The sequence below is a fragment of the Oncorhynchus keta genome, chromosome 7, assembly GCF_023373465.1.
Source record: "Oncorhynchus keta strain PuntledgeMale-10-30-2019 chromosome 7, Oket_V2, whole genome shotgun sequence".
Classification (NCBI taxonomy): Eukaryota; Metazoa; Chordata; class Actinopteri; order Salmoniformes; family Salmonidae; genus Oncorhynchus; species Oncorhynchus keta.
This window is the reverse complement of record NC_068427.1, coordinates 13,692,554-13,720,065: the sequence shown is the minus strand read 5'-3', so window position 1 is coordinate 13,720,065 and position 27,512 is coordinate 13,692,554. Positions and strand designations below refer to the sequence as shown.

At 45.3% G+C, this 27,512-nt stretch overlaps 2 protein-coding genes across 10 annotated transcripts in view; one reads left to right on the top strand and one right to left on the bottom strand.

Moving 5' to 3' along the window:
• Positions 1 to 5,667, top strand: part of LOC118386039 (electrogenic aspartate/glutamate antiporter SLC25A12, mitochondrial-like) — a 19,444-nt gene extending 13,777 nt beyond the window's left edge. For all 4 annotated transcript variants that reach the window (XM_035773404.2, XM_035773405.2, XM_035773406.2 and 1 more), the window contains 6 exons: positions 218 to 298; positions 2,895 to 3,035; positions 4,119 to 4,257; positions 4,543 to 4,701; positions 4,834 to 4,924; positions 5,027 to 5,667. In XM_035773404.2, the coding sequence (XP_035629297.1) occupies positions 218 to 298; positions 2,895 to 3,035; positions 4,119 to 4,257; positions 4,543 to 4,701; positions 4,834 to 4,924; positions 5,027 to 5,240 (825 nt within the window). In that variant the 3' untranslated portion in view covers positions 5,241 to 5,667. The remainder of the gene's footprint in view (positions 1 to 217; positions 299 to 2,894; positions 3,036 to 4,118; positions 4,258 to 4,542; positions 4,702 to 4,833; positions 4,925 to 5,026) is intronic.
• LOC118386040 (dynein, cytoplasmic 1, intermediate chain 2a) lies at positions 5,614 to 27,512 on the bottom strand. Of its 6 annotated transcripts, none has more exons than XM_035773409.1 (17): positions 27,389 to 27,512; positions 25,608 to 25,725; positions 24,837 to 24,951; positions 23,891 to 23,981; positions 22,700 to 22,759; positions 22,202 to 22,317; positions 16,280 to 16,378; positions 15,904 to 16,066; positions 15,671 to 15,770; positions 14,437 to 14,562; positions 13,221 to 13,367; positions 12,939 to 13,052; positions 12,495 to 12,628; positions 11,126 to 11,270; positions 7,552 to 7,692; positions 7,195 to 7,320; positions 5,614 to 6,638 (listed from the first exon to the last, which is right to left on the bottom strand). In XM_035773409.1, the coding sequence occupies exons 2-17, from the start codon at positions 25,713 to 25,715 to the stop codon at positions 6,525 to 6,527; spliced, it is 1,899 nt and encodes a 632-aa protein (XP_035629302.1). In that variant the 5' UTR covers positions 25,716 to 25,725; positions 27,389 to 27,512; the 3' UTR covers positions 5,614 to 6,524. The 6 variants fall into 6 exon arrangements, with proteins under 6 accessions (XP_035629302.1, XP_035629301.1, XP_035629304.1 ...); XM_035773408.1 differs by having other exon boundaries at positions 27,338 to 27,478; XM_035773411.2 differs by having other exon boundaries at positions 27,357 to 27,478.

Below are 27,512 nucleotides of genomic sequence, written 5' to 3'. Positions count from 1 at the left end.
GCAAGTCATTACAATCATTTCCCTTAGAGTGCCTTCACTTTCACTGCACAGTAAGGAAACGTTGGGTGTCAATCATGAATACCATCGCACAAAACAATACAATACGTCTTGCAAAAATCCAAGAGGTGACCAGATGTACTCATTGTCATTCTCCTTGGAGCATTTGTTTCTTCGTAAGTGCGCCTTGTGCTTGTCTGATTCTCTTCTCGTCTTACAGATGAATGACTTTGTAAGAGACAAATTCACCACAGAGGATAACACCATTCCCCTGTTTGCAGAAGTCCTGGCTGGTGCCACTGTAAGTATTGGCGCGAGGATGTCTTCCTATAGACAGTCTGTCCATACAGAGTGAGGGCTGAAAATACTCTCGTGCTTCATGCAAAAGCGAAAGGAAAGCCTTGGCAGCGGCTTCATTGACTCACATAAATCTAATTGACCTTGAATGTGGGGTAAGTGGAACAAGATTTTTGTTGAAACTCAAACATTCTGTAAGATGTTCTCTTTCAGTTTTATGAACATTTGCATCTCATGGGTGTACATTTTGAATTCCAGACATTGGAGCCAAGAACGGGGGAAATTGTTGTGGTTTTCAAACTCCCTTCAACTTCAAGATTTAGCTTAATTCTTTCTGACTGATCTGAAGCTACAATTATAAGCTTTTCCTTCTCAATTTGAATTATGGATATTGAGTTATTGTATATAAATGTAATCTCTAATTCAAGCTTCCCGCCAGTGTATTGACATCCTAAATAAGCAGGGGGGACTGAATAGAAAGGTGCTCTTTGGTCTCTGAACCCTATAATTGGGCACAATTTGAGAAATGATGCCTGTGAATGGACTATTTTTACCTCAGCGTGCTAATTAGGCACACTAACGTTTGGTGAGCGCATTGGTTAAGAAGCGCGCAATTCCCTCGGCCTACCTCTCTGCTAAATGAGTCCAAGTGAAACGAAACAGACAGGGTGGGTAGGAGAGCCTGCAGGTTGCCTAGGAGGGCAGGGTCTGTGGGGTTATGACCTCTGTCAGCCTGTAATTGGAGGAAGAAGGGCTGGAGGGCCATGGGATGGAGCTGGTTCTACCTCACTGTGATTGAGTTTGACAGGACTGCACATACCTGAGGCCTGATCTGCCATGGGCCCATAGGTCCACACACCATACAAGTACAACAACTAGCCTAGCATGCACCCTATAGCTTTTTTTTGACAGGACTCCACCCTGCAATATTGTCTTCCCTAATGTATTATATAAGCATTGATATTCATGTTTGTGAGCTTTTCCCCATAGTATTAATCTCTTCGTCTGATGAACCTGGACTTTATGTAAAGTGGTTTTGCGTTGTAGAGCTGGGGTCTTCAACCTTTTCTTGCCCTGGGACCCCACCATATGTTACCAAAAAAAGTAATCACATAGCTTGTCTTATCATTAGGTGAGTGATATTGGCAAGGAGAAGAATCAACATTTTAAAATGAATAGATTTGGTAGACAGTTTCATTATTTTGACCTCCCCACATTATAATTGGAAGAGGACGTGTAAACTCTAACTCTAACATACTAGCTAGAAAGGTAACTCCAAATATATTTTTGGTAAAAGAGCATCTGTTTAGCTGGTTAGCCATGTGTTGGCAAAAAAATGAATGGCCAAGTCAAGAAAGCTTAGCAGTAGCCAGCAGCCAGCAAAACTTGCCACACTAGTAGCCTATTTGTGAGTGCTTTTTCAAAGCCAATGTCAAATACTCCGGTGAGTGTAATTTGCTGAATATTAGGAGTAGAGAAAAAGTTCACATCATTACAAAGAAGATCCTGCATTCTTCTCTTTTTTACTGTAGGCGTGTAAAAAGAGAAAAAAATGTGTTCTGTTGTTGCTAGCGATATTCATAAAAACATTCATAGACCGACCCCCTGCAGTACTTAGTGGTCCCCGGACCCCTGGTTGAATAACCTCGTTGTAAAGGGGAAAATGTTCTGCTAGTTTTTTGAGATGGACTGTAATGTTATCCTGACTGACTGAAATAATAAGTGTAGAATATAAGGGAGATAGCGACAGAGGGATGAATGCATGAATCTTCAGAGTAGCGGATATTCCCCTTCCACTTTGAAAATGACTAAACGTGCCTGAGCGTTTTTTTTAGGACAGCGTTCGGATGTTTACAGATAGGAGCCCTGCCCTCTGTGTCACCAGGCTTCCAGGGGCCTGATTAGATTTGGAGAAGGTGATAAATGTGCCTGAGTCAGAGGGGCTGTGCCCTGGGGCGTCCCTGCCTTGGCCCTGAGCAGAGCAGGGTGAGTCAGCGCTCTCCCCTGGGAGTGGGGGTGAATTGAGGAAGTGTGCGGGGCGAGGCCCTCTACAGGAGGTGCCTGGGGGAAGAGGGAAGGGGCAGAGGGCTGGTACCGGGGTCAGGGCCTTCCAGCCTTGAGCCGGGCGTCTCCTCACACCACGCCTGTCTTTCCCTTACCCCACCGTTTCCTCGCTCAATGCCTGCTTGTTTCCCCTGCTCCCATCAAGGCCACTTTCTGACAGCGCGACATTGGCTTTAGAAAAGAGTGTCTTTTGTGTTTAAGTTTACGAAGCTAATTTGAAAATGCTTATTGGGGTGAAATACTAAGGCACCATAACTCATTATCATCCTCACCATGGGCTGACCCCTTAATCATAGGACACAAGTTAAAAAATAAATAAAAGGGTTGAATTACTATAAGTGAGTACTTTCATTTGACAATTTAAGTTTAGCATTGTAAATCTAGATTTATTTGTGAGATGGAAAGTGAGTAAGACGGAAATAGTGTATTCAAGTGGTTCGACGGATTGAGACCCAAGATCTTATAACATTGCTGTTACTGGTGCTCTGTGACATGTACTGTTGCTTCTCACCCTTAACCTGGGTTGTGTCCTGCAGGCCGGAGGCTCCCAGGTGATCTTCACCAACCCTCTGGAGATAGTCAAGATCCGTCTCCAGGTGGCCGGAGAGATCACCACGTCCCGCAGGGTCGGTGCCCTGACCGTGGTCAGGGACCTGGGCCTCTTTGGCCTTTACAAGGTGGGTAAAGACCTCTACATCGCAGCGCCACTCACACGTCACCTCTTAAAACCTCTGTTACAGCCCAACTCAACCACCTCTGCATGATGTCACCCCAAAGGGCAGCTTATGCTGCTGGGATGTTGAACAATACAAACTGTATGACTGTGTAACAATGCAGATATTGCATTTTACACAAGTTATATGAGAGTTCTGGTGAGCAGGCACAGTATTCAGTAGGATGACTAGCTAGATTCCCTACTGACTATTACAATCATATTATGTCTTTCCAAAACAGTGTTTAACATGCAGAGACCACGGCTGCCAACAACCAACAGAAAATTAGGGGGGTTTATGCTTTGCCACTATTCCTTTCCAAGTTCTTGTGGTTTTACTTACATCTCCAGTAATGTGTTCATGGTCCATATTTTAATGAGAAGCAGACAATATGGAGCTTGTTAAAAAGAGACTGACTTCCTCCCTGTGGATGGGCCCAGTAGACCACGGGTCCATGTTAATGCCGTCTCAGTGTGTGTCTGAGAGACTGTGTGCTGGGCCTGGGAGGGAGCTCCCTGGGGGGCCCCGGGGGAAACCACGGGGGAGCAGCGCTGCCTGGGGGCCTTCTGGCTTCTTCTGTGACCCACCGCACCGCCAGGCTCCTCTGTGGGTCGGCTGAGGCTCACAGCCAGCCAACAATAATCCACTGGAGCTCCCAGGCCAGATGATCCCATAGCCACAGCGGCTGCCTCAACCACTGCAATTACCCTCGACACCACCAGGGTCAAACATGGGTCAAACATATTGGAAAATATGAATTACAGTAGAATATTCAGTACAGTAGTCTGAACCTGGACTAAAGAGACCAGATGTCGACACTACTTAACTCATTTGATGTTGATGATTCCACATTAACATTGTGCAATATACTGTACTGTATTTTCGGTATAGAATCTCTTTCTAGAGCACTCAAAGCGTTATCGTGGGAAAATATCTTATAGAGATCCAGGCAGGTCTAAATGCATTTTACATTTCATGTAACATGAAAACGCAATGTTAGTTATTTTGGGATACAGGTAATAAATCCTTTGCGTTTGTGTGTCCTAGGGAGCAAAAGCCTGTTTTCTGCGTGACATCCCATTCTCTGCCATCTACTTCCCGGTGTACGCCCACACCAAGGCTGAGTTTGCAGACGAACAGGGCAGAATTGGGCCTTTGCAGCTGCTCACTGCTGGTGCCATAGCAGGTAGCTAGCACTAACAGCCACAGCTACAAACTTCACCATCTCAACCTATAGACATAGCATCGACACTAGCCCCAAAGAAATGCTTCAAATCAATTAAGAATTTGTAATCATATACTGTATATTCAATGTGATTGTAATCTACTTTCTAGAACAGTAAATGACTGGATATTCTGTTCCTTTTCTATTTTAAACCTGCCAATGTACTGCACTGCTTGCCGTCAGTGGTGATACTATTCCTGCATAGGGAGAGTGCCTCATTATGTGGGTTGTGCAACACCTCCTAAGGTATACCTGCTGCCTCCCTGGTGACCCCTGCCGATGTCGTCAAGACCAGGCTTCAGGTGGCGGCCCGCGCAGGCCAGACCACATACAACGGAGTCATAGACTGCTTTGGGAAGATCATTGCTGAGGAGGGCTTCAGGGCCCTGTGGAAGGGAGCTGGAGGTAGGGACAGACTCCTCAAATGAGCGGTTTTATGACTGGGAAATTAGGCACTCTGTGGCTCCCATAATTGCTCTAAAGATACCAGAGAAAATGGGAAATCCCACATTGTAATTTGAACCTCTCTCCCACCAGCCCGTGTCTGCAGGTCTTCGCCACAGTTTGGTGTAACCTTGGTGACTTATGAACTCTTGCAGAGATGGTTCTACATTGACTTCGGAGGACAGTGAGTATTTCTGCTTGGTTCACCTTTAGTGAACTGAAGTACACTTACAAGGATGTCTGGCATTGTATGTGAATTATCCTTCCCAAATCTTCTCCCCCCCAGTCGCCCCACGGGCTCCGAGCCAACTCCTAAGTCGAGGATCTCCGACCTTCCCCCTGTAAGTGCCGACCACGTTGGAGGCTACCGTCTGGCTGCTGCCACGTTCGCTGGCGTGGAGAATAAGTTTGGTCTACACCTGCCCAAGTTCAAGTCTTCTGGTGCGTTGTCTGTTAGCCAAGCCCCAGCAGTGCCCAAAAAGGAGCCTACAGCTTCGTAGGCTGTCTTTCCCTCTCAACACTTTACTGCTAAATGGCTGCAACTCTGAGTAGGGCGTCTTACATTTCTTTGTCCCATCATCCCTTTCAAAATGGTTTTTAAAAAAAGTGGCACCTCTTCTTCATTCATGGGCATCTGAAACACTCTTTGAATGGCGCATGAACAGTGCTTCCTTGGTTTGTCTTTGAATAGCTGTTCCTGTACATATTGTACATCTCAGCAGAGAGACATTATAGCATTGAAAAGGAGTGATGTTACCATGTTTCTTGAAGCGAGGCTTTGGTGAGGATGTCTCTGAAATGTGATTGACGAGACTTGAAAGGACATGTTTTTTTTTTCTCAAAAGTATTTATTTTAAAATCATGACCAGGGTCTTGGGAAATAATTGTAATGTAATTTATTTTGTTGAAATAAATCATCAACGGATACATTTTAATTGTGTGAAAAGTACATTCTGAGATTCATGACACGATATGTGGAAGATGCTCTCTGGGTCACACAAAGGGAAGCCCTTCTTCGACACTACATACAGGCAGTATGGATACTGAATCCATACCGCAGATATCAAGCACATTTCCAATACAGCATTATATCCTGAGGTATTCTACAGATTCTGATAACTTAAGTGTCACATTTTGTTGAAGAGCAATAGTCATGTACAAAGACATTCAGAAGAAAGGTGGTAACATTTTGGGATGTATTACAAAACAAGTGGACATTTGGCGCATCTAGGTTAAAGGAACATAGCAAAACACTGTCTAACAGTATAATGACACCACTACATTCCTGTGAGCAGTAATGATGTGATAGATCTAGTCTACTACAGTTGAAGTGGACATGGGCATTGAAGCACAGAGTGAACAACAAATATCAGTCATGATGACAGCAAACATGTTCAGGGTTGTGTAACCACAAACAACTAGAGTGGGCCAGTGAAACTGAACCTGCAGCTAAACCCACAACACTACCATATGGAGTTGACACGGTGCCTTTAAGGCATGATGGATCTAGAGTTCAACTGATTTGTATTGCAGAGTAAGACGATGGCTTTGTTTCTCGTCGTGTCTGAGGTTGATAGATAGCCCTGTTAGTTATCCCATCAGACTGGTGTGCTTAACCAGCCAAAGGAGAAGTTAAGTATGTGTATTAAATCAGAGTACATCTCCAAAGAAAGGATGTCCACATGCCTAAACACTGTTGATATTTGCGCCTTTTTCTCCAATCAAAACGAGGCTGACATTATGAAGCCTGCCGCGGGTCCCTAGACTGTCGTTTTCATGGTCGATCAAGCAGAGAGGCGCTGAGCGGCAAGCTCCTCGGCGTCATCCCGGTTCTCGTTGATCTCCGCCAGGGTTCGGACAAAACGGGTCCACTCGTCGTTGCGTGGAACAGCGATTTGCTGGGGGGGGGGATAAAAATATTGATATGGGTGAAAATACTAACACATATTGTTGATGCTGGGACACTCAGGGGGAAGGGGATCACTGGCAATCTTCCAACTGTCACAGAGACTTGACCCGTCAGTGGCAGAAATCAGGGGGGCTGCTCTCTATCTGCAGCTCACCACTCACTGACCTGACTGGCACAGAAACTCAGACCCTCAGGAGACATCTCCGTTCAGATAGCTAGCCTCTGACAAGACAATGGCTTAATTGTTGCCCGAAGAAATGGAGCATAAACTATTACCAGAACCCCTTCACCTCCACTAGAGAAAAAAACAGGAATAACCCTGTTGAACCTCTCAAAGAAGTGCCTTTCTTTTTTCAATACTTTATTAATATTAAGTACTTATTTGTATTATTCTGCCTGAAATGGAGTACCTTTACAAACCTTTTTAGATTTAGCTTATATCTCAATTCTGGATAAAATGTCTGAATGCAACACAGAGCTTACCCTTACCAAAACATATGAAGAATGCCATGTATTTTAAATGGCACAGCTTTTAACCCACTCACCTCTCCAACATCATAGACCAGGATCTGTCCATCAGAGTCTCCCACGGCTATCTCTTTTCCAGAGTGGGCCCAGCGCACGCGGTTCAGGGCTGGGTTCCCCTCCACTGTGGTACTGGCTGTAGGAACCTACAAAAAAGAAGAAATAAAAAACTTTTTTGTCAACACCAATACTGATTCACTGACATCTGTGACACTATGGGCTGGTTTCCCAGACACAGATCAAGCCTAGTCCTAGACTAAAAAACATTCTCAATGAAGAATCTGTGTCCGGGACCCCCCCCTCTATAGATGCTGCAACACTTGTAAAAAAAATTAAAGAAGGGGGGGGGCATGTGAAAGAGTGCCAGGTAAAGTTACCTCCGTGTCGTTGTTGAGGTTCCATAGATCAAGATGGCCCACTCCATCCACACACGCAAACAGAGCCGGGTGAGTGGGGGACCACATGACGTCATAGACGTAATCAGAGTTGTCCTCGAACGAGTACAGTGGCTTGTTGTTCTGGAAGAGAGAAAACAGAGGCGGCGCGTGAAAACACACATCCACTCTGACCTGACCCGGGCGCAATACGAATATCTGGATTAAAGCTAAAACAGAGACGCACACAGATCTTTGTGGGGCTCATGGAGTCCGAATTCAACCACATATGTACTGAGTGTACAAACAAAAATTAAGAACACCTTCCTAATATTGAGTTGCACCCCCCCCCCCTTTGCCTTCAGAACAGCCTCAATTCGTCGGGGAATGGACTCTACAAGGTGTCGAAAGCGTTCCACAGGGATGCTGGCCCATGTTGACTCCAATGCTTCCCACAGTTGTAGCGAATGTCTATTTCACCAGTCATGTTGGCTATAGTAAAATAAATGCTGCAGTAGCTGTTTCCAAGTATTTCTGCAGTTTTTGTTTCAAAGCTGGTAAATTAATCGCACAAAGTCAAAGAACTACAAATCCTATATAGTCTATCACACCTCACCCTGCAACATTGCCTAGCTGGGGGGGCTGTGCTCACATGAAAGATTCATTTTTCTAAGGCATAAAAGTTGGCCTAATTTAGTTGAAATGAAAGTCTACTGAAGTGAGACTGTCCTTGTGTTTATTGGCTATTTACATTGTTTTGTTCACAAGCTGGGTTGTTTTTCTATGTTTGAGTTTCAACTGCTAGGGAAGAGAACACAACGCTGCTACTAAGTCAGACTCAATCTTACAGGCACAAACATGACTAGAGTCGCATTACCACATAACCTCCCGTCCCCTTAAAGGGGCAGGTTTTTTGTCTCATCTATGATATTTTGGTTAACTCCGGTCACAAAAAATGAAATGAAACAATATACCACATTACTTCTTACCAGAGTTGTAGACTCGAGTCCGACTTGAGTAAAAAATATGTGATGACTTGAGACTCAACTTGATTGAAAAGCAAATAACTTGACACTTGACTTGGACCCTCAAGACTTGGGCCTAGACTTTGACTTGAGACTGATGTCTGGCCAGGTTCGGTAATGTTTTGTCTCTCATTTTGTGGAATTACTCTACACGCAGCCAGAGACAGTATAACCGCAGCATTGACCGTGCAAAAAAATAAAAAGCTGTAACAGATTGGCTAGTGAAAAGCACACGAGACACTCAGATTGGACCAGCAAACTGTCAATCAACACAGGTCGGTGAGCTAGCGAACAGATTGCTGATTTTTTGTACAGCTATAGGATCGGGTGCAGTGCAAACATCAAATTTTAGGGAGAGAATTGCCATATTAAATAAATATGGAGCTCCAAAAATATTAACTGTTTACTTTGCAAGCTCACCAGCAATAGGGCAACAATTACTAGCATCGGCCTACTGTTTTTTTGGTATGTAACAACTGCTTGAAATGTATCATTTAATTATAAAGCTTGCATTTGGAATGTTGTTGTTAAAATTAAGTATTACTGTGGCGAAGACACACCATACGAATGGAGAGTGCTTTTTTTCTCCGCTTATTGAAAATGTTTGCTGCTGCTTTCACACGTTTAAATGCAGGCCCTATTTGGTAAATCTATTCCATCTAATACAATAATTACTAGCGTTTCATCATTCTATCCCCATACCATTTATTGCAACATGTAGACATTTCTGTTTCATGTTTGATAGGCTATCGATACATTTTCATTTTATAGCCAACCATTTCTTACCTTGCTCTGAGTGGGCGCAAAGTTTATACTGCACATGAACGTTCGCAAGACTCATGAGGTAGAAGTTCTGTTTATTTAATTCAATGTATGGTTTCCTTTGTTCATATTTGCCTTTCCGGAGTTCCGTGCGTCTGTTGCCGCATTCAAAACAACTGGGAACTTGGGGGGACGACATCGATTTGAACAGTCATCCAACTTGGAATTCCAAATCTGGAACTCGGAAAGTCTGAGCTCTGGAAAGGCCCAACCTGAAGATCACTGACGTGATGATTTGACCTTGTATATATTCCTGAGTTCACAGTTTTTGTTTTTTTTGAACGCGGCATAAGTCCTACGTCTCTGTCATTTTTGTTGTGCTCACCTCAGTGAGCATTGCAATAGGCTACGTGGCCTGCGCTCCACGCTTCGGAGTCAGAACGTTGAATAAGAGAAAACGATTGTTCCAAGTTAAGCACGGTGTTGAAATATCATTAATAAATCATTAAGACGAATGTCCCAATGTAACAATAGATGTGGAAATTGCTTTTTACATTGTAGAACCAGTTTTGTTGGTTGTAATTGCCAAAATTGGGTAATTGTATGGTCCTGGGGGCCCAGTGCTGATTTAATCTAGGCCTACCTGTTGAAGCTCCTGTTAGACAGAGTCCTTTTTGGTTTCTCAGGGGGAGGCTGTACAGTCTTGCCCTCTACCTGTGTCCATTCAGATAGGACAGGTTAAGCCTGATACAGAGGCTATTTCTTTTGGGCTATTGTCATGTATATTTGGTCAATCTACTACGTATTTTTTGTATGATATGGCGCTTTCACCATTGGATCACCAAGACCTGTAAATATACTGTATGTACACTCTGATCAAGTCAACCTGCCTTGCCTTCTGCTGATTTCATGCCCTTATGACTGCTACATGTCCCTATTTTACAATTTCATAGGCTACTAAAGATATGTTGTAGACAAAATAATGAAAAGGGCTGTCTGGTCGCGTCAATAAATAGACAGAAAGATTTGTCATCGAACAAGTAGTTGCATATATAGATTTTGTTTTTACTTGACTTGCTCTTAGAATGTATGACTTGGACTGTACTCAAGTCTTCTCCCGTTCTACTTGGGACTCCACTTGACCGCGGACCCTGTGACTCAAATAATAGTTACTTGATCCCACCTTTGCAGGGGAAAAATATTTTGGCATGTAAAAAAAAATCTGAATGGCTGGTAGACTTTTAAAAATCTACCTGCCATAGTCGCTGATGGACCAAAAAGTACATTTTAGACCCTGGTGGTGGACAATTCTTGATACACACAGGAAACTGTTGAGTGTGAAACACCCAGCAGCGTTGCAGTTCTTGACACGCTCAAACCAGTGCGCCTGGCACCTACTACCATACCCCGTTCAAAGGCACTTAACCCTTTTGTCTTGCTCATTCAGAGGGTGAATGGGTAAGACAAAAGATTTCAGGGCCTTTGAATCCATGTCTCACAGCTTAAAAATCCTTCTTTAACCAGTCTCCTCCCCTTCATCGACACTGATTGAAGTGGATTTAACAAGTGACATCAATAAGGGATCATCGCTCTCCCCTGGATTCACCTGGCCAGTCTGTCATGGAAAGAGCAAGGTGTTCTTAATGTTTTGTACACTCACCATACATGTTCCTTCCTAAAGGGCACCCATAGGGCACTGGTCAAAAGTAGTGCACTACGTAGGGAATAGGGTGCCATGTGGGACGCACAACAGTAACCGCAGGTTTTCTAGTGGCGAGACGGTACAGTACCTTGGTGCTCCACAGCTTGACGGTCCAGTCAAAGGAGGAGGTGACAAACAGGTGGGAGAAGTCGACGGGCCCGGTCGCTGTGTGACAGTCTATCCCTGTGATAGGCCCGTGGTGGCCCTCAAACATCTCACTGATCCCTGCTTTACTGTGGACCAAACATACAACACACAGGGGATAAGAAACCAACACTGAGCCGACACCAACACTGAGCCGACACCAACACTGAGCCGACACCAACACTGAGCCGACACCACGTTGCATTAATTTCCCCCTGATGAAACATTAGCATATATAATGCGATATCATTACCAAAATAATACACATGAAATAGTCGAGCATATATTTCTGACTTTCATAGCAACACAAGGTTTGGTCAAGACCCCCCCTTTTGCCTCAATTTACGTCGGGAATAACATTTCAATTGAAAGGACTCCCCTTTTAAATGTGCAACGGATGTAGATTCCCAGCTCAGTGGTGAGAGAGGGGCAGTCTTCATCTTAAGAGCCACATGTTGCAGAGCTGTTACTAGGCTGTGGCTCTGATAATTACCTCGAGAGATAAATACCCAGCATGAGAGATGCTTATGCGTTATTAACTGGGATGAGAGTATCATACCATTAGAGAATTAGGTGTTCAATTAGTCCCTCAATTACAGAGGTGATCATGCAACGCAGAACCAAGCAACGGTCCCCCTCTCGGCGATCTCCGGGCATAACACGGGACATAAGCGATAGCAGAGATTTGCCTCTCCATCGCAGGCAGGAAGCACTCGAGTCAAGCCATGCTGCTCTGTCGCCTCACAAGTGGACACACTGACTGTTTGCTTGGGCCACCCTCTGTCAAACGAGAGCGTTGTGTAACGATCCTCAGATTTGAGTCTCTTTGGGACATCCGGCTTTAAACAAACTCCCTCACTCCGAAGGAGGACTCCTCCAGAAGAAATTATATCTTTCCTCGCTTTACAAACATAACTGACAGAAGCTAAGCAACACAGGATGACTGGGGTAGGAGTGAAAACCTCAAAACAGCAGGAGATCAAGTGTTGGATTCATATTGCTTGGGGAAGTGTGGGGGGAGGGGGTGTATTTATTTGACATATCAAATCAAACGTATTTATAAAGCCCTTTTTGCCTCAGCAGATGTCACAAAGTGCTTATACAGAAACCCAGCCTAAAACCCCAGAGAGCAAGCAATGTAGAAGCACGGTGGCTAGGAAAAACTCCCTAGAAAGGCAGGAACCTATGACGAAATACTGTTTCAAACCGGGGACTAAAAAGCCTCCTCACTTTCCTGGAGGTGTCTGCCTAGCAGGAGGCAATGGGGACGCAGGGGGCTGGGTGGGTGGGGTTTCTGGTTAATATCGTTGTACCTTCCATGGCGACACGCCATGTAGACGGACCCGTCCTCGCTCCCCACCGCAAAGTTGTTGACATCTCCGAGGGGGAAAGACATGGAGGTGACAGCGACGGCCTTCGACTGCTTGAACACCAGCTCCAGGCTGTCCTATAGAGTGGGGGGTGGGGGGGGTGGGGGTGTTAACACACACTGCATAATCAAAATTCATCTAGCAATTTAAATAAATGATTAACATTTGACGTGTGGGTTCGGCAGCTGTTGGATTGACAGCTAGGAGAGTTCATTTCCTTGATTTAAAAAGAACAAAATTGAGCGCAAAAATAGAGAGTACCCCCCCCCCCCCAAAAAAAAAGAAACGGCTGAAACAAAAAATGGGTTTAGTGAGGTCCTGGTGTTATAAAAATGGGGCGACGTGACGTGTGTGGAGAATAGGCGGAGTGTGATGGGCGGTACCTACCTGCGGTTGAGACAGCATGTCCAGGCTCCAAGAACACATCTTGCCATCGGTAGAGATGCTAATGAGGTTGTGGGCATTCTGGGTGCCCACCACGTTCACACAGTACACTGGGTGCTGCACAGAGGGGGAGACAGGGGAACAAAGCCCCCCCGCGATCAGTCTGTTTACAACACACCGGCGTCACCATTGTTTCTGACCGTCTGACCGTGTGTTCAATGTAACTGTTGAGATAAAAATCATTTTGGTGATGGTTGATTGGCAGATGAGTGTGTCGTGTTATACCGTGTGAGCTGCTGCTGACAGAGGGGTCCTCTGCACGGGGGTCCTCTTGTTGCTCCTGTTGTCCCACAGAACGATCTGCCCCGAGTAGGTGCCCCCCACCACCAGGTTAGGGTGGAACCTGGCAAAGGCGGCCGACATCACTGCAGACTGGCGCGCACACAGAGAGAGAGAGAGAGAGAGTGTGCGTAAGAGACAGGGCCATGTCAGCGTCTGCTGAGACCAACGAGCGCACGGTGAAACGGTGACAGCTCTCCGGTGATGTGCGTCTATGTCACCTCCAATCAACCCCCCTCTATTTCAGACCCGCTCAAAATAATATACAGACCTGGGCCATTCAGGGTAGCGCAGCAGGATGCCAGTGTGCTGTACAGCCAGCTGCTCATTTTCATTTACACTTCAACTATCCTGTGTTTTCCATGACTCCCACTTCACCCCTCATGGCAGAGCCTCCTGCTGGAGGCTGCTCACGACAGGATATATCATGTCTACATTATTCATGCTAGTATATTATGTGTGGTCTCTCTACTTGGTCTTTGGCTGCCTGGTCTGAGCCCTACCTTCCCTGTAGCCTGAAACACATCTAGCCATATGTAATCATTCATTCATTCATCCATCCAAGTAGATTTTTTGTTTTCCAAAAAGGTAAGAAAAAATATATATATTTCAAAAACACATTCCCCTCTCACTTGGAGGCATAGAGAAAAATGAGTTCACACTTCTGCTCAGTTTTATTTCGTCGAAGCAATGTGCCTGGGACGACATCCGCTCTGGCGGCAGCAACATGTGGTTCTACTCAACCCGTCTTGGTCTGGGAACCTCAGGGCACGCAGGATAATAAGGAGTGGAGGAGCTGCTCTCTCTCTCTCTGTCTGCTGAACACAGGGCCCTTGTTTAGGTACACATGATAACCACTCCAGCCCTGCGCAGCACAGCACACGCAACACTACTGCTGCAGCCCCTTACACCCTGGCCAGCTATTGCACCACTGCTCTTCTCCGGCACCTCACTAACATGTGAAGGAGGTCAACGCCAGCCCAGTGAAATCACAATGTGGATGAGAGCGGGAGAGAGAGAGAGAGAGACAGAGACAGAGAGAGGTGGGAGGGATGGTTGGCGGTGTGCCACACCCGTCAGGGAGAGAGCCACCCATGAGGCAGAAGGAAACGGAGGGAGTGGGCAGAGAGAGAGAGAGAGGGGTCCTGGGTGGCTTTAGTACCTGGCAGTGGAAGACGTATTCCGGCGTGTTCTTCTTGTACTTCATGTTCCAGACCAGGGCCACCCCGTCCGGCTCGTGGGGGGCTTCCTCGTTGTTGTTGTATGATGCAACCAGCAGCTCAGGATACTGGTGACAGACAAATCAGCCCAAATGAATGTCAAGAGGAAGTAGACATGGCCTCCAGGCTTGGCTCCATGTGAACAAGCCTCCCCTGCCCTCAGCAGTGCCGGTGAATGCCGACGAGAATGCGTAACCACCCCCTTCTCCAACAAGATTTATGGCCGGGAAACTTTTTCCCCCCCAACAGCGCAGTCTGGTAAATAACGTTCGGATGCTACGGCTTGGCATAATGTGAAAGGACTAGGGGACTAGACTTCTGAGAGAGATGAGTGAACCACGGTAGTAAAGTTGGCCACTGCAAGTCGTTGGAGACCTTTGAAACACAAACCCCAGCGCACACTAAAACAAAAACGCAGGGAGAAACGGCCGAGGAAAGAAAGGCTCGAAAGACCTGCCCTCAAACACTTACCAGATGTAAACAAACCATTTAACCTCTGCTGCTTCTCATATTGGAACAACTGAAGTTTACAGTCGGCGAATACACAATTTAGCACAAGGGAATGGATATCCCCTCTGAGCAACGCAGTGGCCAACAATGAGTCGGTGTTCAATCACTGTCAGAAGACATTGTAGAACTAGGATCAAATGAAGAGAGACACAAGGGGAAACAATTGATTACGGGCTCATACTAAGTGACAATTTGTGAACGACACGCTCCCGGGCTCCCGGGGGAACGCGGCTAAATGTCTAATATGAAAAACGAGTGCTGTGTTTATGGTACAGATTTAGGGCAGTGGTGAGGTAGCTAAAGACTGTCAACAATGTGTTAACGTACTTTATTCTTACAGCAAACCACTTGTGGTTGAATTCTGACACGCAACGACGCAGTGTGACATGATTCACAAAGACACAGGGGCCAGTGAAACCATGAACAACTACTGCTGGCGTTTTGACTCAGTGACTAAGTCAGTGAAAAGGTCGCGTCATGACGATGAGTCAATGGTGACTGATAGTGTTGTGTTTTACTGGTGTAGGGTGAAGTTCCACCACCCTAGACGCTGATCTTGGGTTAGTTTAGCATTTTCCCCATCAATGGTTAAGGTTAGGATTGGGTCAGGGGAAGCTGATCCTAGATCTGCACCACGGACAAACTTCACCCGGGAGCGTGTTTTACCTGAGGGGACCAGTCCAGACAGGTGACCACGCGATGCTTAGACCAGCGCTCGTCCACAAACTGTCTGTTCAGAAACAGCTTGGCCCCAGCTTGGATCTCACTAGGGAACAGCATAGTCACAGTCATAATCATAACGCACTCCTTCATATGACTAAAACAGTGACTGTATTCTGCCTTTACTATTCAAGTGATGCCAAAGGGAGAGAAGGGAAAAAAAGGTCTTCTTTCTCTACCCTTCCTTCTCCTCCATCTCCCGGCCACTGTAGTCGAAGAAGACGTCCACGTGTTGGGACAGGGCCCTCTCCACGATGCGGGTGCTGTGGTCAAAGAAGGTTATGAACTCTGAGGAGTGGAGGATCTGCAGCTTCTCCTCCTCAGTCAGCTCTTGTGGAGGTGCTAGACAGGGACAGTAAAAGTTATGGACAAACAATACAGAACCATCTAACAGATTGGGGTCGTCTTATTCAAATTATATTTGAGAAAAAAAAAAAAAGGGCCATCATGCAACACTTGGAAGTCAAAATCCCGACAAAATGGTTGGTAGGACTCTTCAATGAAGATGACATCAAAGAAGTTCAATCGTTACTCGTTTCGCACCACAACTCCTACCTTCCTCCTCCTCTTTCTGGTCTGGTTTCTCCATTTGGATCTCAAGCACTGGTTGTGGTGGAGCGATCTCCTCCTCCTCCTCCTCCTCCTCGTCTTCCTCTGTTGGGTAAAAAGGTGGATGATTTCAATTCAACACTACATAAGAAAAAAATAAGAAAAAATAAAAAGAACTAGCAACGCTTTACATTTCATGGTTTATACAAGATGCCAAATGCGACAGTGACTAATGAGAAACGTTACAAACCGCGGACGATTTCAATGACAATGGTTTTAAAGTGACAATTGATCCTGCAATTCTGCGTCAATGTTTGGTTCATTCCTAATGTCTACAACTAGTCTCCATCTGCAACATAGTTTCTCTTCAACAAGCACACTGAATGGTAAGCAGGCTAGCATGGGTATGGGAATGGAATCATTATGTGCCTCTGCCTCTCATTTGTTAGGTTTGCCAACTCAAATGTCACCTCTCTGAAAGGACCTGTCCCTCTAAAGCACTGGAGGTTGTCATTTGTGTGAAGGGGGGGCCCTAGGACCAGACCCCCGCTGTGTCGCCCCCCTCGCTGATAATGAGACCCAGCTATTCAACAAGGGTTCTTTTTTGCACTTCTCAGTGTAGCTATCTCCTCCATGTCCCAGTAACAAGTTGCCCCATTCCATCCAGGCCAGGGTCTGGGGTCAGCAGGACAGAGGACGAGGAGCAGCTGCCCAGGCCCACTCCCATTGGTCCGACCAGCTGACAGGACGGGTGCTAGCCAGATGGCGCTGCTTTGATTGTCTTGTTGGCCTCAGAAAGGTGGCATGAGGATGGCACAGAGGTTTTCCGCCTGGCCGCCCCTAGACAAGTCTCTCTGAACGGCAAGCCTGTGCAATTACCGCCCCACCAGGGGGTCCACAGGCGTCTATTCAACCTCGGAGAACGTACGACAAAAATACAGCTCGTAGGCCGGACCAGCTGGCAAAGCACACACTGGCTCAGACTTTCACACGCTAACTCTCCGATCTCAAACAAGCACCTCGCCGTCTCCTCTCCATTCAACGCAGGAATAGATTGTTTAAAACAAACACATTCATGTGGATGAGAAAATGTACAGTTGTCTACCTTTTAGAGCTCTAGGTACAGTTAATATATGACGGCAGCAGTGTTGCACACAACTGTTCCATTTCCACTGAGATCATCTAAAATCAGGGGTGCCAAACACATTTTGCCCCGGGAGCCGCAGTCGGCCTTCAACAAGGTCTCAAGGGCCCCATTGAAAACTGGTTATATTTCCTCACCGTCAAATTTAGCTAAAACAAAAATAAAAAAATAATTTGGGGAATGTTCTATGCTCCCTGGCTGTCAATAGCTTTGATTTGGGTGATAATTAGTGATCTGGGCACAGTCAAGAAACGGTATGAATTGTCCATTATAATTTTATACACAGTTTTGATTTGGTAAAATATATTTTTTTTTAACTGTTGTTTTTTCAAACCACCCACAGGCTGGATGTTTGACACCTAACGACATCTGCCTATATAAAGTTATTCTCTTTCCCATCTCCCATGGAGGTTGGGAGGGGGGGGCATTGGGTGTTCTGATGAGTTTACAGAACTGGGCTGATGACAAGCCATTTCAATGGATGGCCATACCCTGGAACCCAAAGGAGAAGGTTAAAATCCTTCCTTTCAAGGGCCTCAATCAGGCTTAAAGGAAAACAGTAATCACTGTCTTTCAGCTGGGCCCAGCCGCGCTCGTCAGCCCTTTCCCCCGGCGAGGCAGGCAGAGCAATCAACCTGCCAGGCATTAGGAGCGGAAGGACAATCTGAAAATAAAGGGTATAATGCACCTGCCAGCCAAAACGGCCATTTGGAGAAAATCTAGTGATCCTGGTGACCATGCTGGAGGGAGTGGGGTGGGGGGGCAGAACCAGGGGGAGGGGGCATTTAACAGAATTCACCCGGATCAACCATGTACTGCACACCGACACCTCCCCTCAAAGCAGGCTCAATTATGGCTTTTGTACCACTTTAAAAAAAGAAACACTTTTTTGGGGGTGGGGGTGTAATCACAGGTCTTTGTCAAGACACTATATTAATGCAAAAGCAAAGTGGGCCCAGTGTGTTGTTCAAGTACAAAACTAATGACCTTCACTCCCCACTGCAGGTGTGTTCGTCTCATCCACAGAACGGACAACACAAATCGGACTTCCACATGCCGGTTTTACTAAAGGCTGTTGCACCAAAACCAGCGTCCACTGTTGGTCTTTTCTAGCTACAGTAGAGGAGTGTGGAGAGTAGACCGCACACGGTCTGTCAGTACAGAGAGGCCCTACTTAGTGTTAAACACAGAGGACACCATGGCTTCATTGGATTCACGGTTCCTTTTCAATCCGTAAATTAAAATGTACTTCCCTTCGAGTCTAAAGTAAACAGCATTACTCATAACTGCTCACAAATCACATACGAGAACATTCCCTTTAATCATTTATTATTTCATGCATTTGCCAGCGAAAAGAAAAGGCTAAAATAAGAATACTCACAATGCTGCAAATGTATACGTATTTTGCAAGTACCATCAGAGTATCTTTACGTGCATAGCACAGGCCTACGTCACATTTTTACTAGTGTCAGACAGGGATTTACTGAAGGGACAACGACCCGTTGGCATAAAGGCCATGGTATGTTTCCTTTCTGTGTGAGGTAGCAGATGAAAATACATCCAAGCCACCGCGACCCAACACAACCCGGGAGATTTCAGCAGTCGCCCTACACAGCCGTTCTGACGAGCAGGTTAATCAGGGTTCAATCAGCTGGGAAATAGGAGGCTTTTGTTGAGTTTACACACTTGGAGCACTGGTTACCTCTTTCGCTCTCTCTGTGTATCTACCCCTCTCTCTCTCTCAACAGACAGAGGATTGAGACAAAAAGGGGAAAAAAATACCTTTCTGTGAAGATGTGATAGGGATTCAGCAAATGTTTTTACCCTATAAAATCTCTGTGGTTATTTTCTCACATTCGCATCTTTGAATAAACTCTACTATAATTGATATGAGCATGCTGAAACTGTGGTTAAAATGGTAGCCTATGCCTACATGTAATTCAACAAATACAGTCAGTTAAGGGGGACTAATCGACAAGTGCCAAGAGTACGAAAGGTGACAATGTTCAAAAAGAGTGCCACTTCAAACAAGAGGCTGTTGAGTTGAGTTCCTTTAGTGATTAAAAGTTACGACCTTCCCCCGAATCCAAGTGATTGAAACAAATCACATTTAATTACATTTCAAATTTACTCAAACGCTCTACTCTCTCTCGTATTGCCTGAAGCCTTTTTTAAAACAGAGCTTCAGGCAGAACACTCGATGAATTCCCCCATATATTTTTTGTCCATAATTACATCTAGCTAAGCAGCACTTACTGACGTCGCATAAAGTCCACTGCTGTAGCGTGAACACAGTGTTCTATATATAGGCTACCGCTAGATTTGATTTCTACACACTATCCTGATTCACTGCCTTTCCTTGCACGACCCGGAGTGGGAATTACAACCATCCAAGCAAAACAGCAAGTATTGCTTTTATAAATATTGGTGGAACTTACGATTTATGGGGAAACGTCTGTAACTAATAGATTCTTTCCCACCAGGTCACAACATATGTGTCTACACTGGACTCCTAGAAACCTAGTACAGGGTTTCTCCTAGGGCCCTCCCTGGGTGCACGTTTTGGTTTTTGCCCTAGCACTACACAGCTGATTCAAATAACCAACTAAACATCACGCTTTGATTATTTGAATTGGCTGTGTAGTGCTGGGGATAAAACCACACCGACCCGGTTCTCCAGGACCAGGGTTGGAGAGCCCGGTTCTCCAGGACGGTAGCTCTCCAGGACCAGGGTTGGAGAGCCCTGTTCTCCAGGACGGTAGCTCTCCAGGACCAGGGTTGGAGAGCCCTGTTCTCCAGGACGGTAGCTCTCCAGGACCAGGGTTGGAGAGCCCTGTTCTCCAGGACGGTAGCTCTCCAGGACCAGGGTTGGAGAGCCCTGTTCTCCAGGACGGTAGCTCTCCAGGACCAGGGTTGGAGAGCCCTGTTCTCCAGGACGGTAGCTCTCCAGGACCAGGGTTGGAGAGCCCTGTTCTACAGGACGGTAGCTCTCCAGGACCAGGGTTGGAGAGCCCTGTTCTACAGGACGGTAGCTCTCCAGGACCAGGGTTGGAGAGCCCTGTTCTACAGGATGGTAGCTCTCCAGGACCAGGGTTGGAGAGCCCTGTTCTACAGGACGGTAGCTCTCCAGGACCAGGGTTGGAGAGCCCTGTTCTACAGGACGGTAGCTCTCCAGGACCAGGGTTGGAGAGCCCTGTTCTAGAGGATGGGAACTGGAAGGACCAGTCCCCCCCTACCCAAAATAAAAGAACACTAATCAGCTTGTTGTGCTTTTTTTTGGAGATGGTGGGTCATCTCTCTTCTTCGCTCTCTGTCAAGCTTGGCACAGCAGCACCTTCCTCCAATGCCACCGCCCGTTGACCTTGAGTTTACAGTGCCGTCGCCTCCTCTTGACAACATGATGAATCGCTCAATCAGTGCACGCGAGCAACGCCACACCGAACATCAAATATGCGCAGAAGGGTGTGAGGAGGCGAGGGGACGCCCGCCTCACCAAGTGCCAGGAGTGATGACGCGAAAGCGCACAATGTCACTGAGTGTGTTTTGTTATGTGCCTATTGGGTGAAGGGAGAAGACAGGAAAGCGAGAGAGTTGATGAAATGATTACAGAGTGGCAGAGAGAGTGGAGGGTGGGGTAGGGGGGTCTAGTGTTGAACAGCCAACAGAAACCATCCTTGTTTAACAGTGTTACAATGCCCTAAAGACAGAGTCTCTATGTCTCCCTCCACAGAACAGAACGAGCTTTGCTATTTATCCTTTACTCATTGGGTATGGGTATCCCAATTTGTTCACAGCCAGACCGCTTGCATTTCACATTCCTCAATGACAAATCACCAAGTCCTCTGGCTAGTTTCCACTGGAGATTGATCTGACCGGGATCTAACTGGGTTCTATGCCGTCTAAAGTGTGAAGGGGGAACTTAGAAGAGACAAGTAACCCGTGCAGGGAATCAATCTTTGTTCATCACCCCAAACCTCCGAACACAAACCATCAAGCATAAATAATGAATATCTTTAAACTCCCACACAGTGTAAATAACAAAGCGACTAGACTACATAGCACTCTATAGCAGTCGCTGATATGTTTTTCTGATGAAGCAGTGTAAACAACAGATTTCAGCCTATGAGACACTCTGAACTACATCTTAGAAGGGGGGAAAAAACTAGGGGTGTAATCACAATATTGCATATTGTGGCACATGTGCTCAACATGTGGACGTTATGGGTAAACATGCTTTTTTTGAAGATACGCATAGAGGACCACATGAAAGCTGCTGTGCAGCAATTACATACATATTGACATGGTTCAGATGCATTAGCCGGGCATGAACGAGGTGCTTCATATTCAGCCCCAATCTACTGCCTTTCTTCCCAATTCCCCCTGGCCCTCTCATCCTGCACATGCATTGTAGCAGGGCCCTATTGGTTTGAGGATGGGGGGTTTTGAGAGGAGTGAGTCTACGTGTGCGAATTTAATCTTTCCTTTGGCTTCTTATGTTTCCCGGGCCCCTGCAATTTCCCACGGCTTTCATCTCAGTGCTCCGTAAGGTCGGATCATTTCCACTTTGTGTTCACTTCCTGCTCCCACTCGTATGATCAGACAACCCAGCCAGCCGGCCGGACACAACACACATAATAAAAAAATAAAAAAAGAGTAGCCTTCGGAAACCTTGATAGATCGACTGCACTGCTCTCTGACCTTGCAGTCAACGAGCCAGGCAGCTTTAGTTGTGCCGAAAATACAGAATCCTAAAAGTAACTATGTACTCGGGTCAGAGTTCTCACCTTCTTTCTGCTGGGTCGTCACAGGCGTCTGGGTCTCCTTGGTGTACGACACCGTCTCTTTTGGAGGGAAGTCAACATGGGTGATCTTGGCCATGCCCAGCTTCAGAGGTCCACGCCTAAAAGCAGAGCACACCTTCAGACTCACGGCAGGGCCACGGAGAGCTGAAACAATAACAAGAACCCGGGCGACCCAGGCACAACACGCAACAGTACTACTATCACATTCCAGCCTTTTCATTGGCCCCTCAAAAGCCGAAGACGCCTTTAAGGCAGATGTGCGATTTTGTCTTCTGATAATCACTTATTTATGGAAAAGGAAAGGAAGGATAACAACGCGTCTGTAGGTCAAAGAAAGACGCCACCAAGAGACACAAGGCCGGCATGACTTTTTTTCCTCCCCTGATCTAAAACCATGGCTTTCGAGAGGGTCAAGAGGAGCAACGAGGCTAGAGGTTGAGGGAGGGATGAAGTGAAAGGAGGAAGGTAGAGTTCCAGTACCCCAGCTCGGAGTCAGAGTGAAGCTGAAGAGTAGACGGGTCAGAGTCCCAGTGTAGAGTCCTGGTTAGTTGTCACAGCAACAAGGCAGCATTAGTGCAACAAAGCAGAGGCATAAACCAAGAGGGGAAACAAGTTAGAACCTAGAACATGGCCATACTGACAAATGCAGGTGACAAAACAAGCTTTTATTCAATTCAGGACATTTCAGAAACACAGACGTTTTCGCAGAGGGTGGTAAAAACACAGTTACCACGAGAACCCTCTATTAGGCACTTGCATATTGAATCTAAAAATATATATTTTTTAAAAACAAGGACAGTATCTGTTTAAAAATGCTTGGACACAGGTCCTAAGAGTGTGAAGACACTGGGTCTAATGAGGCAGCCTGAGGGGCTGGTCAGGCCTGAACTGTGTCACGCCAACGGCTCGGAATCCCATGTGAGGGAGCGCCCTGCGGGGGGGAAACATGACCTCCCATGTGTGGAGGAAATGGCCACGCTGCGGAGGGAAACGAGGCAACACGTAGAGCCTTGGGGGTGGAGGAAGAGCTCCCTGGCTCTGATGGGACACTGGGGGAGCTAGAGTTTCAGCAGGGGGACCGGGGCTCTAATTAGGGGTCCCCCAGGCATCTCCACAGCCCTGTTGTTTTACAGCTCATTTAGGACCATCCTAATGCAACAGCACACAAACAAAATAAGCATGCACACCCTCGGCATAAGCCAGTCATCGTGATCTTCAAATGGTATTGTTGGTGGGCATTTGTGAGTTATTTGGAGAAGAACACTGGTACTGTGTTCTCGAAACTGGACATGTTTATAGGCATAGTTTATAAGGCAAATGGTTACATAAGCACCTGTGTGCGTCTAGTAAAACGCATGCAAAGGTAGTTTAAATTTCATTGTAAGAACCCTGGCAATATCTTATTAAAAACCTAGATATGGGATTGACTGTTCCAGCTGTGACATGGATTTATAGAGAAGAAACCTGTTCAAACCTGTGAAACACAAATCCTTTAAAATGACACAGATATTAGGAGAGACAGTTCCCCATTCATTCCTGCAATAAAAGCCCCGGCATGCATCGCAATCTAAATTACAGCTGCGCTGCACTGTGCTTAGAGGATGAAGGCTTTTTGCAGAGAGATACTAACACATTTTGACATTAAAACGTTAGATTGGGGGGTGTTTGTACCTGGATCCCACGGCCCCGTCGCCCGAGTCTTGGCTCCCTGCCTCGCTTGGTGTGCCCACAGATTTGGAGGTCGGCGACATGGGAGGAGGGACTAGATAGTGAAACAGATAGTATAGTGGTTAGAGCGTTGGACTAGTAACCGAAAGGTCGCAAGATCAAATCCACGAGCTGACAAGGTAAAAATCTGTCGTTCGGCCCCTGAGTAAGGCAGTTAACCCACTGTTCCTAGGCCGTCATTGAAAATAAGAATTTGTTCTTAACTGACTTACCTATTTAAATAAAGGTACAAATAAAAAAAATGACAGGTATCCCCTGTTACTATGAGAAGAGGCTGGCATGTTCACAATAGTGCAAAGGTAGTCAGTTTTGGGGTGCCAGAAGTGGTATAAAAAAAATACAAATGCGGCAAAATGTTCTAAAAATTGAAATATTTTATATTTCACCCCATATACTACGAAAACACAAGTGAAAATTCAGCAGTAAGACAAATACCAATAGTATTAGAAATAGCTAGTCACACATCAATCAACATACCAAAAGTAAGTGGATGAGACATGTGGAGTGTGTCGTCAAATTCAAAAATACAAACAAAGTAAATAATCATGTCAATGTCATTTAAACTATTTAAATTTAAGTCTAAGGAACAATGGCAAACCATAGAAAATAATATGACCTTTTCTGATTTCATAACATCAGTTCCCTACTTTTCTTTATCACACTGACAGACCAAGCCAGCCATAAGGGAATATAAATTAATCTACTATGGACCAATTCTGCCCCCTTCTGTTAGCTTGGTGACAATATCCTCACATAAATCTTGGTTTAGAAAAATGTACAGTCAATAGTAAGATGGCCTACACTACACCAGAGACTCAATACTTGTAAAAAAAGCTCATGTACAGAGATTTGTTAAAAAATCTAATACTGGTGGTAGATGGTTTCTTACCAACAGGGACATCAGCTGATGTGATGCCCATGCTCTGCAGAAGGGCATCTGTCTCACGTCTCTTTTTCTCCAAATCCGAGTCATCCAGTGGGGCGGCATCTTTCTTCAGGTCAGCCTGGAAGAGAACCAGAGCCGGTACACTGGTTAGTATCCTGGCTGTAAGCATGATGAATAGAGGGTTTGATGGAGAGTTGTCTGAATTTGGTTAGTTTATAGTGCTGGGTGATTAACTGAAATGTTGGTTATTTTTGTTTTTTAAACAACTAATTGACCGACGTCGGTTCAATTACTTTAATTGTATTTCGTTTTTTTCCTTCTTCTTCTGTGAGCTCAATGCGCAGTAAATCAGATCAAGCCCGAATTAAGTCATCAAATAAAAAAATACACACAAGAACTGAAATATTTTATTAAAGTAATCTGAATAAATAAAGGTTAATAAGAGATAAGCAGTAATGGGCAGTCACTACCAACTTGTGTTAATTGTTTATTCTGTGGTGCTACAGCATTCAACCCACATAATGCATAACATTTTTAAAAAAAAATGTAATACTCGAACCAAAACCACCTCAAAAAGCAATAGTCGCTCAGTACTTCTAGTTTAATAAAACAATTAACCTAGCCTTAGAATCTGTGCATTTTCCCTGCAAATCGAAGCTACTTCACTAATGTGAAATAGGCCTACTCAGATACTTTGAGCAGAATGTACACTGCAATTTTGGTCAGTCTAGTTCTGGCAGTATTTCAAGTCCCTCCTTATAAGCATGTACTTACCTCTTTCTTTTTGCGCTCATCTTCCTTCCTTTTTTTCTCCTCCCTGATCTGAGCAAGGCGTTGCTTCTTCCGTTCAAGCTCCGCTTTCAGCTCGCTTTTGTCTGACATGATGCCAACACTGTAGGACACAAACGCATTTCAGAACAAGATAGGTGACCTACAGCATTTTACAGCAGTCGGCAAATCTGAAAACTCCATCGTTTGTACAGGTGTTATTTTTTTAAATAGCCCCAAGTTAGGCTACACATTGGAATATAGACTTGGGTATGGTCAGAAGCAATTTCGCCAACTGCATTTCATGAGCTGCTCTGAAAGTGTAATAAGATCACTCCTTTTTAACCTTTCAAATCAACGAGAATAGCACCTGCTCCTTTGCTCTGATCTGCCAGGTCAAACCATTTAACTAGCAGGCCCACTGCTAGTTTTTGATCATGAATGTTCAGCAGGGCACAGATAGGGCTCAAGAGCACACTCTACTGTCCAGACAGAGAAAGGTTGGATGCTCTGCCATTAGCAGGGTCCTGACCACCTGGCCTGTAAAATAATTTTCTGGTCCAAAGCCCCATTCAATGCACCTTTGTCTACTCAACTCGAACCAACTTCAGAGTGCGCTCTTAGAGAGATTAGGTTGATAATTTCAAGAGAGGCTTTACCATTCTGTATACAGCATTGATCAGCCCTCATATGATTCACAGCACCTGACCCTTTCAACACCCAACGCGGGGACCACTTTAAGACATTTGACTTAATTGCACAACTTAAGACAATGAATGGAGGTCTCTGAGCTTTATAATGAATTAGGTTTCTAAGCCTTCCTTTTCAGATGGCCTAAAGCACATTACATGAAGTACATTAAATTTGATCAACCACCTTGAGATAACAATGTGGTTGATGCAACTTTTTAAAACTCATACATTGTCATTTTCATACAAAAACACCCAATAAATTAAGCTTGTCAAGTAGTGTTCATGTAAATGCAGACTTCTGCAACAGGAAATGTAAGCTTAACAAGGACTGTAGCTAGCTACCTCAAACATACAAAAATGTATTTTATTGGTCAAATATAAAATAAGAAAATAACGATTTTAAAAAACAGAAGTAAAGAGGACATCATGAGCTCCAACATAAGTGATGCTGGCAAGAATCAAGCCGCGAAGTACAGTAACTGGTCTACTGTGCTGTGGTCAAGCCATGAATGATAGCATTGAGCAGCATCATCAGCATCTTCTTGCCTCGCTATCACTTGAACCAGTGCGCTCGATAAATTACATAGCTAGTACGGTTTGTAGAGAGGCGGTAGAGAATGTTATCTTAACATTCAACACATCCGAAAAACACCATTGTTTTATTTACTAACGTTTGAAGACTGTCAGGTCTGTCGTTTATCGAACATAACTTTAGCAAGTTAGCTGCGGCCCCACCCAGCAACTGTGGGACTGACTAACCAAAATTGCTGGCCAGCGAACGTTGGCTAGAAGAATTGACTTTGTCTTGGCATCCGGACTGACCTCTTCAAGTTGAAAACATTGATTCGCTACCTGACTCTTACAACAACAAAAAAATCGAACTACCAATCTTTAAACTATGTTACATTCAAGCCTAGTTGCAAAGTTTAGATTAGCTCGCTATCACAATTGGCCTGCAACAGGCTAACGTTAGCTGTTAGCTAGCGGCTCGCCAACCATCTCGGAAAAAACGGGTGGCTAGCTGACGACTAAATCTCAACCCACGTTTTCATTTACACGCTACCTCCACGTTTCACTTGTAGTTTGGTAACAAACCGTATTTCTCCTTGGCTTTCTAATCGCTTGAATCCAGGATCCTTTCCTGAAGCAACAACACAACGGTCATCACCAGTTACCACAGCCACGAAGTGAGAAGGCCCGCCTACTCAACCAATCAGAA

What these genes read in the sequence shown, in the direction of transcription:
- LOC118386040 (XM_035773408.1), bottom strand. An exon ending in GAGATGGAGGAGAAGGAAGG is followed by an intron (nt 15,771 to 15,903) that starts GTAGAGAAAGAA and finishes GCTGTTCCCTAG; the next exon opens with TGAGATCCAAGCTGGGGCCA. An exon ending in ATGGCGTGTCGCCATGGAAG is followed by an intron (nt 11,271 to 12,494) that starts GTACAACGATAT and finishes TTTGGTCCACAG; the next exon opens with TAAAGCAGGGATCAGTGAGA.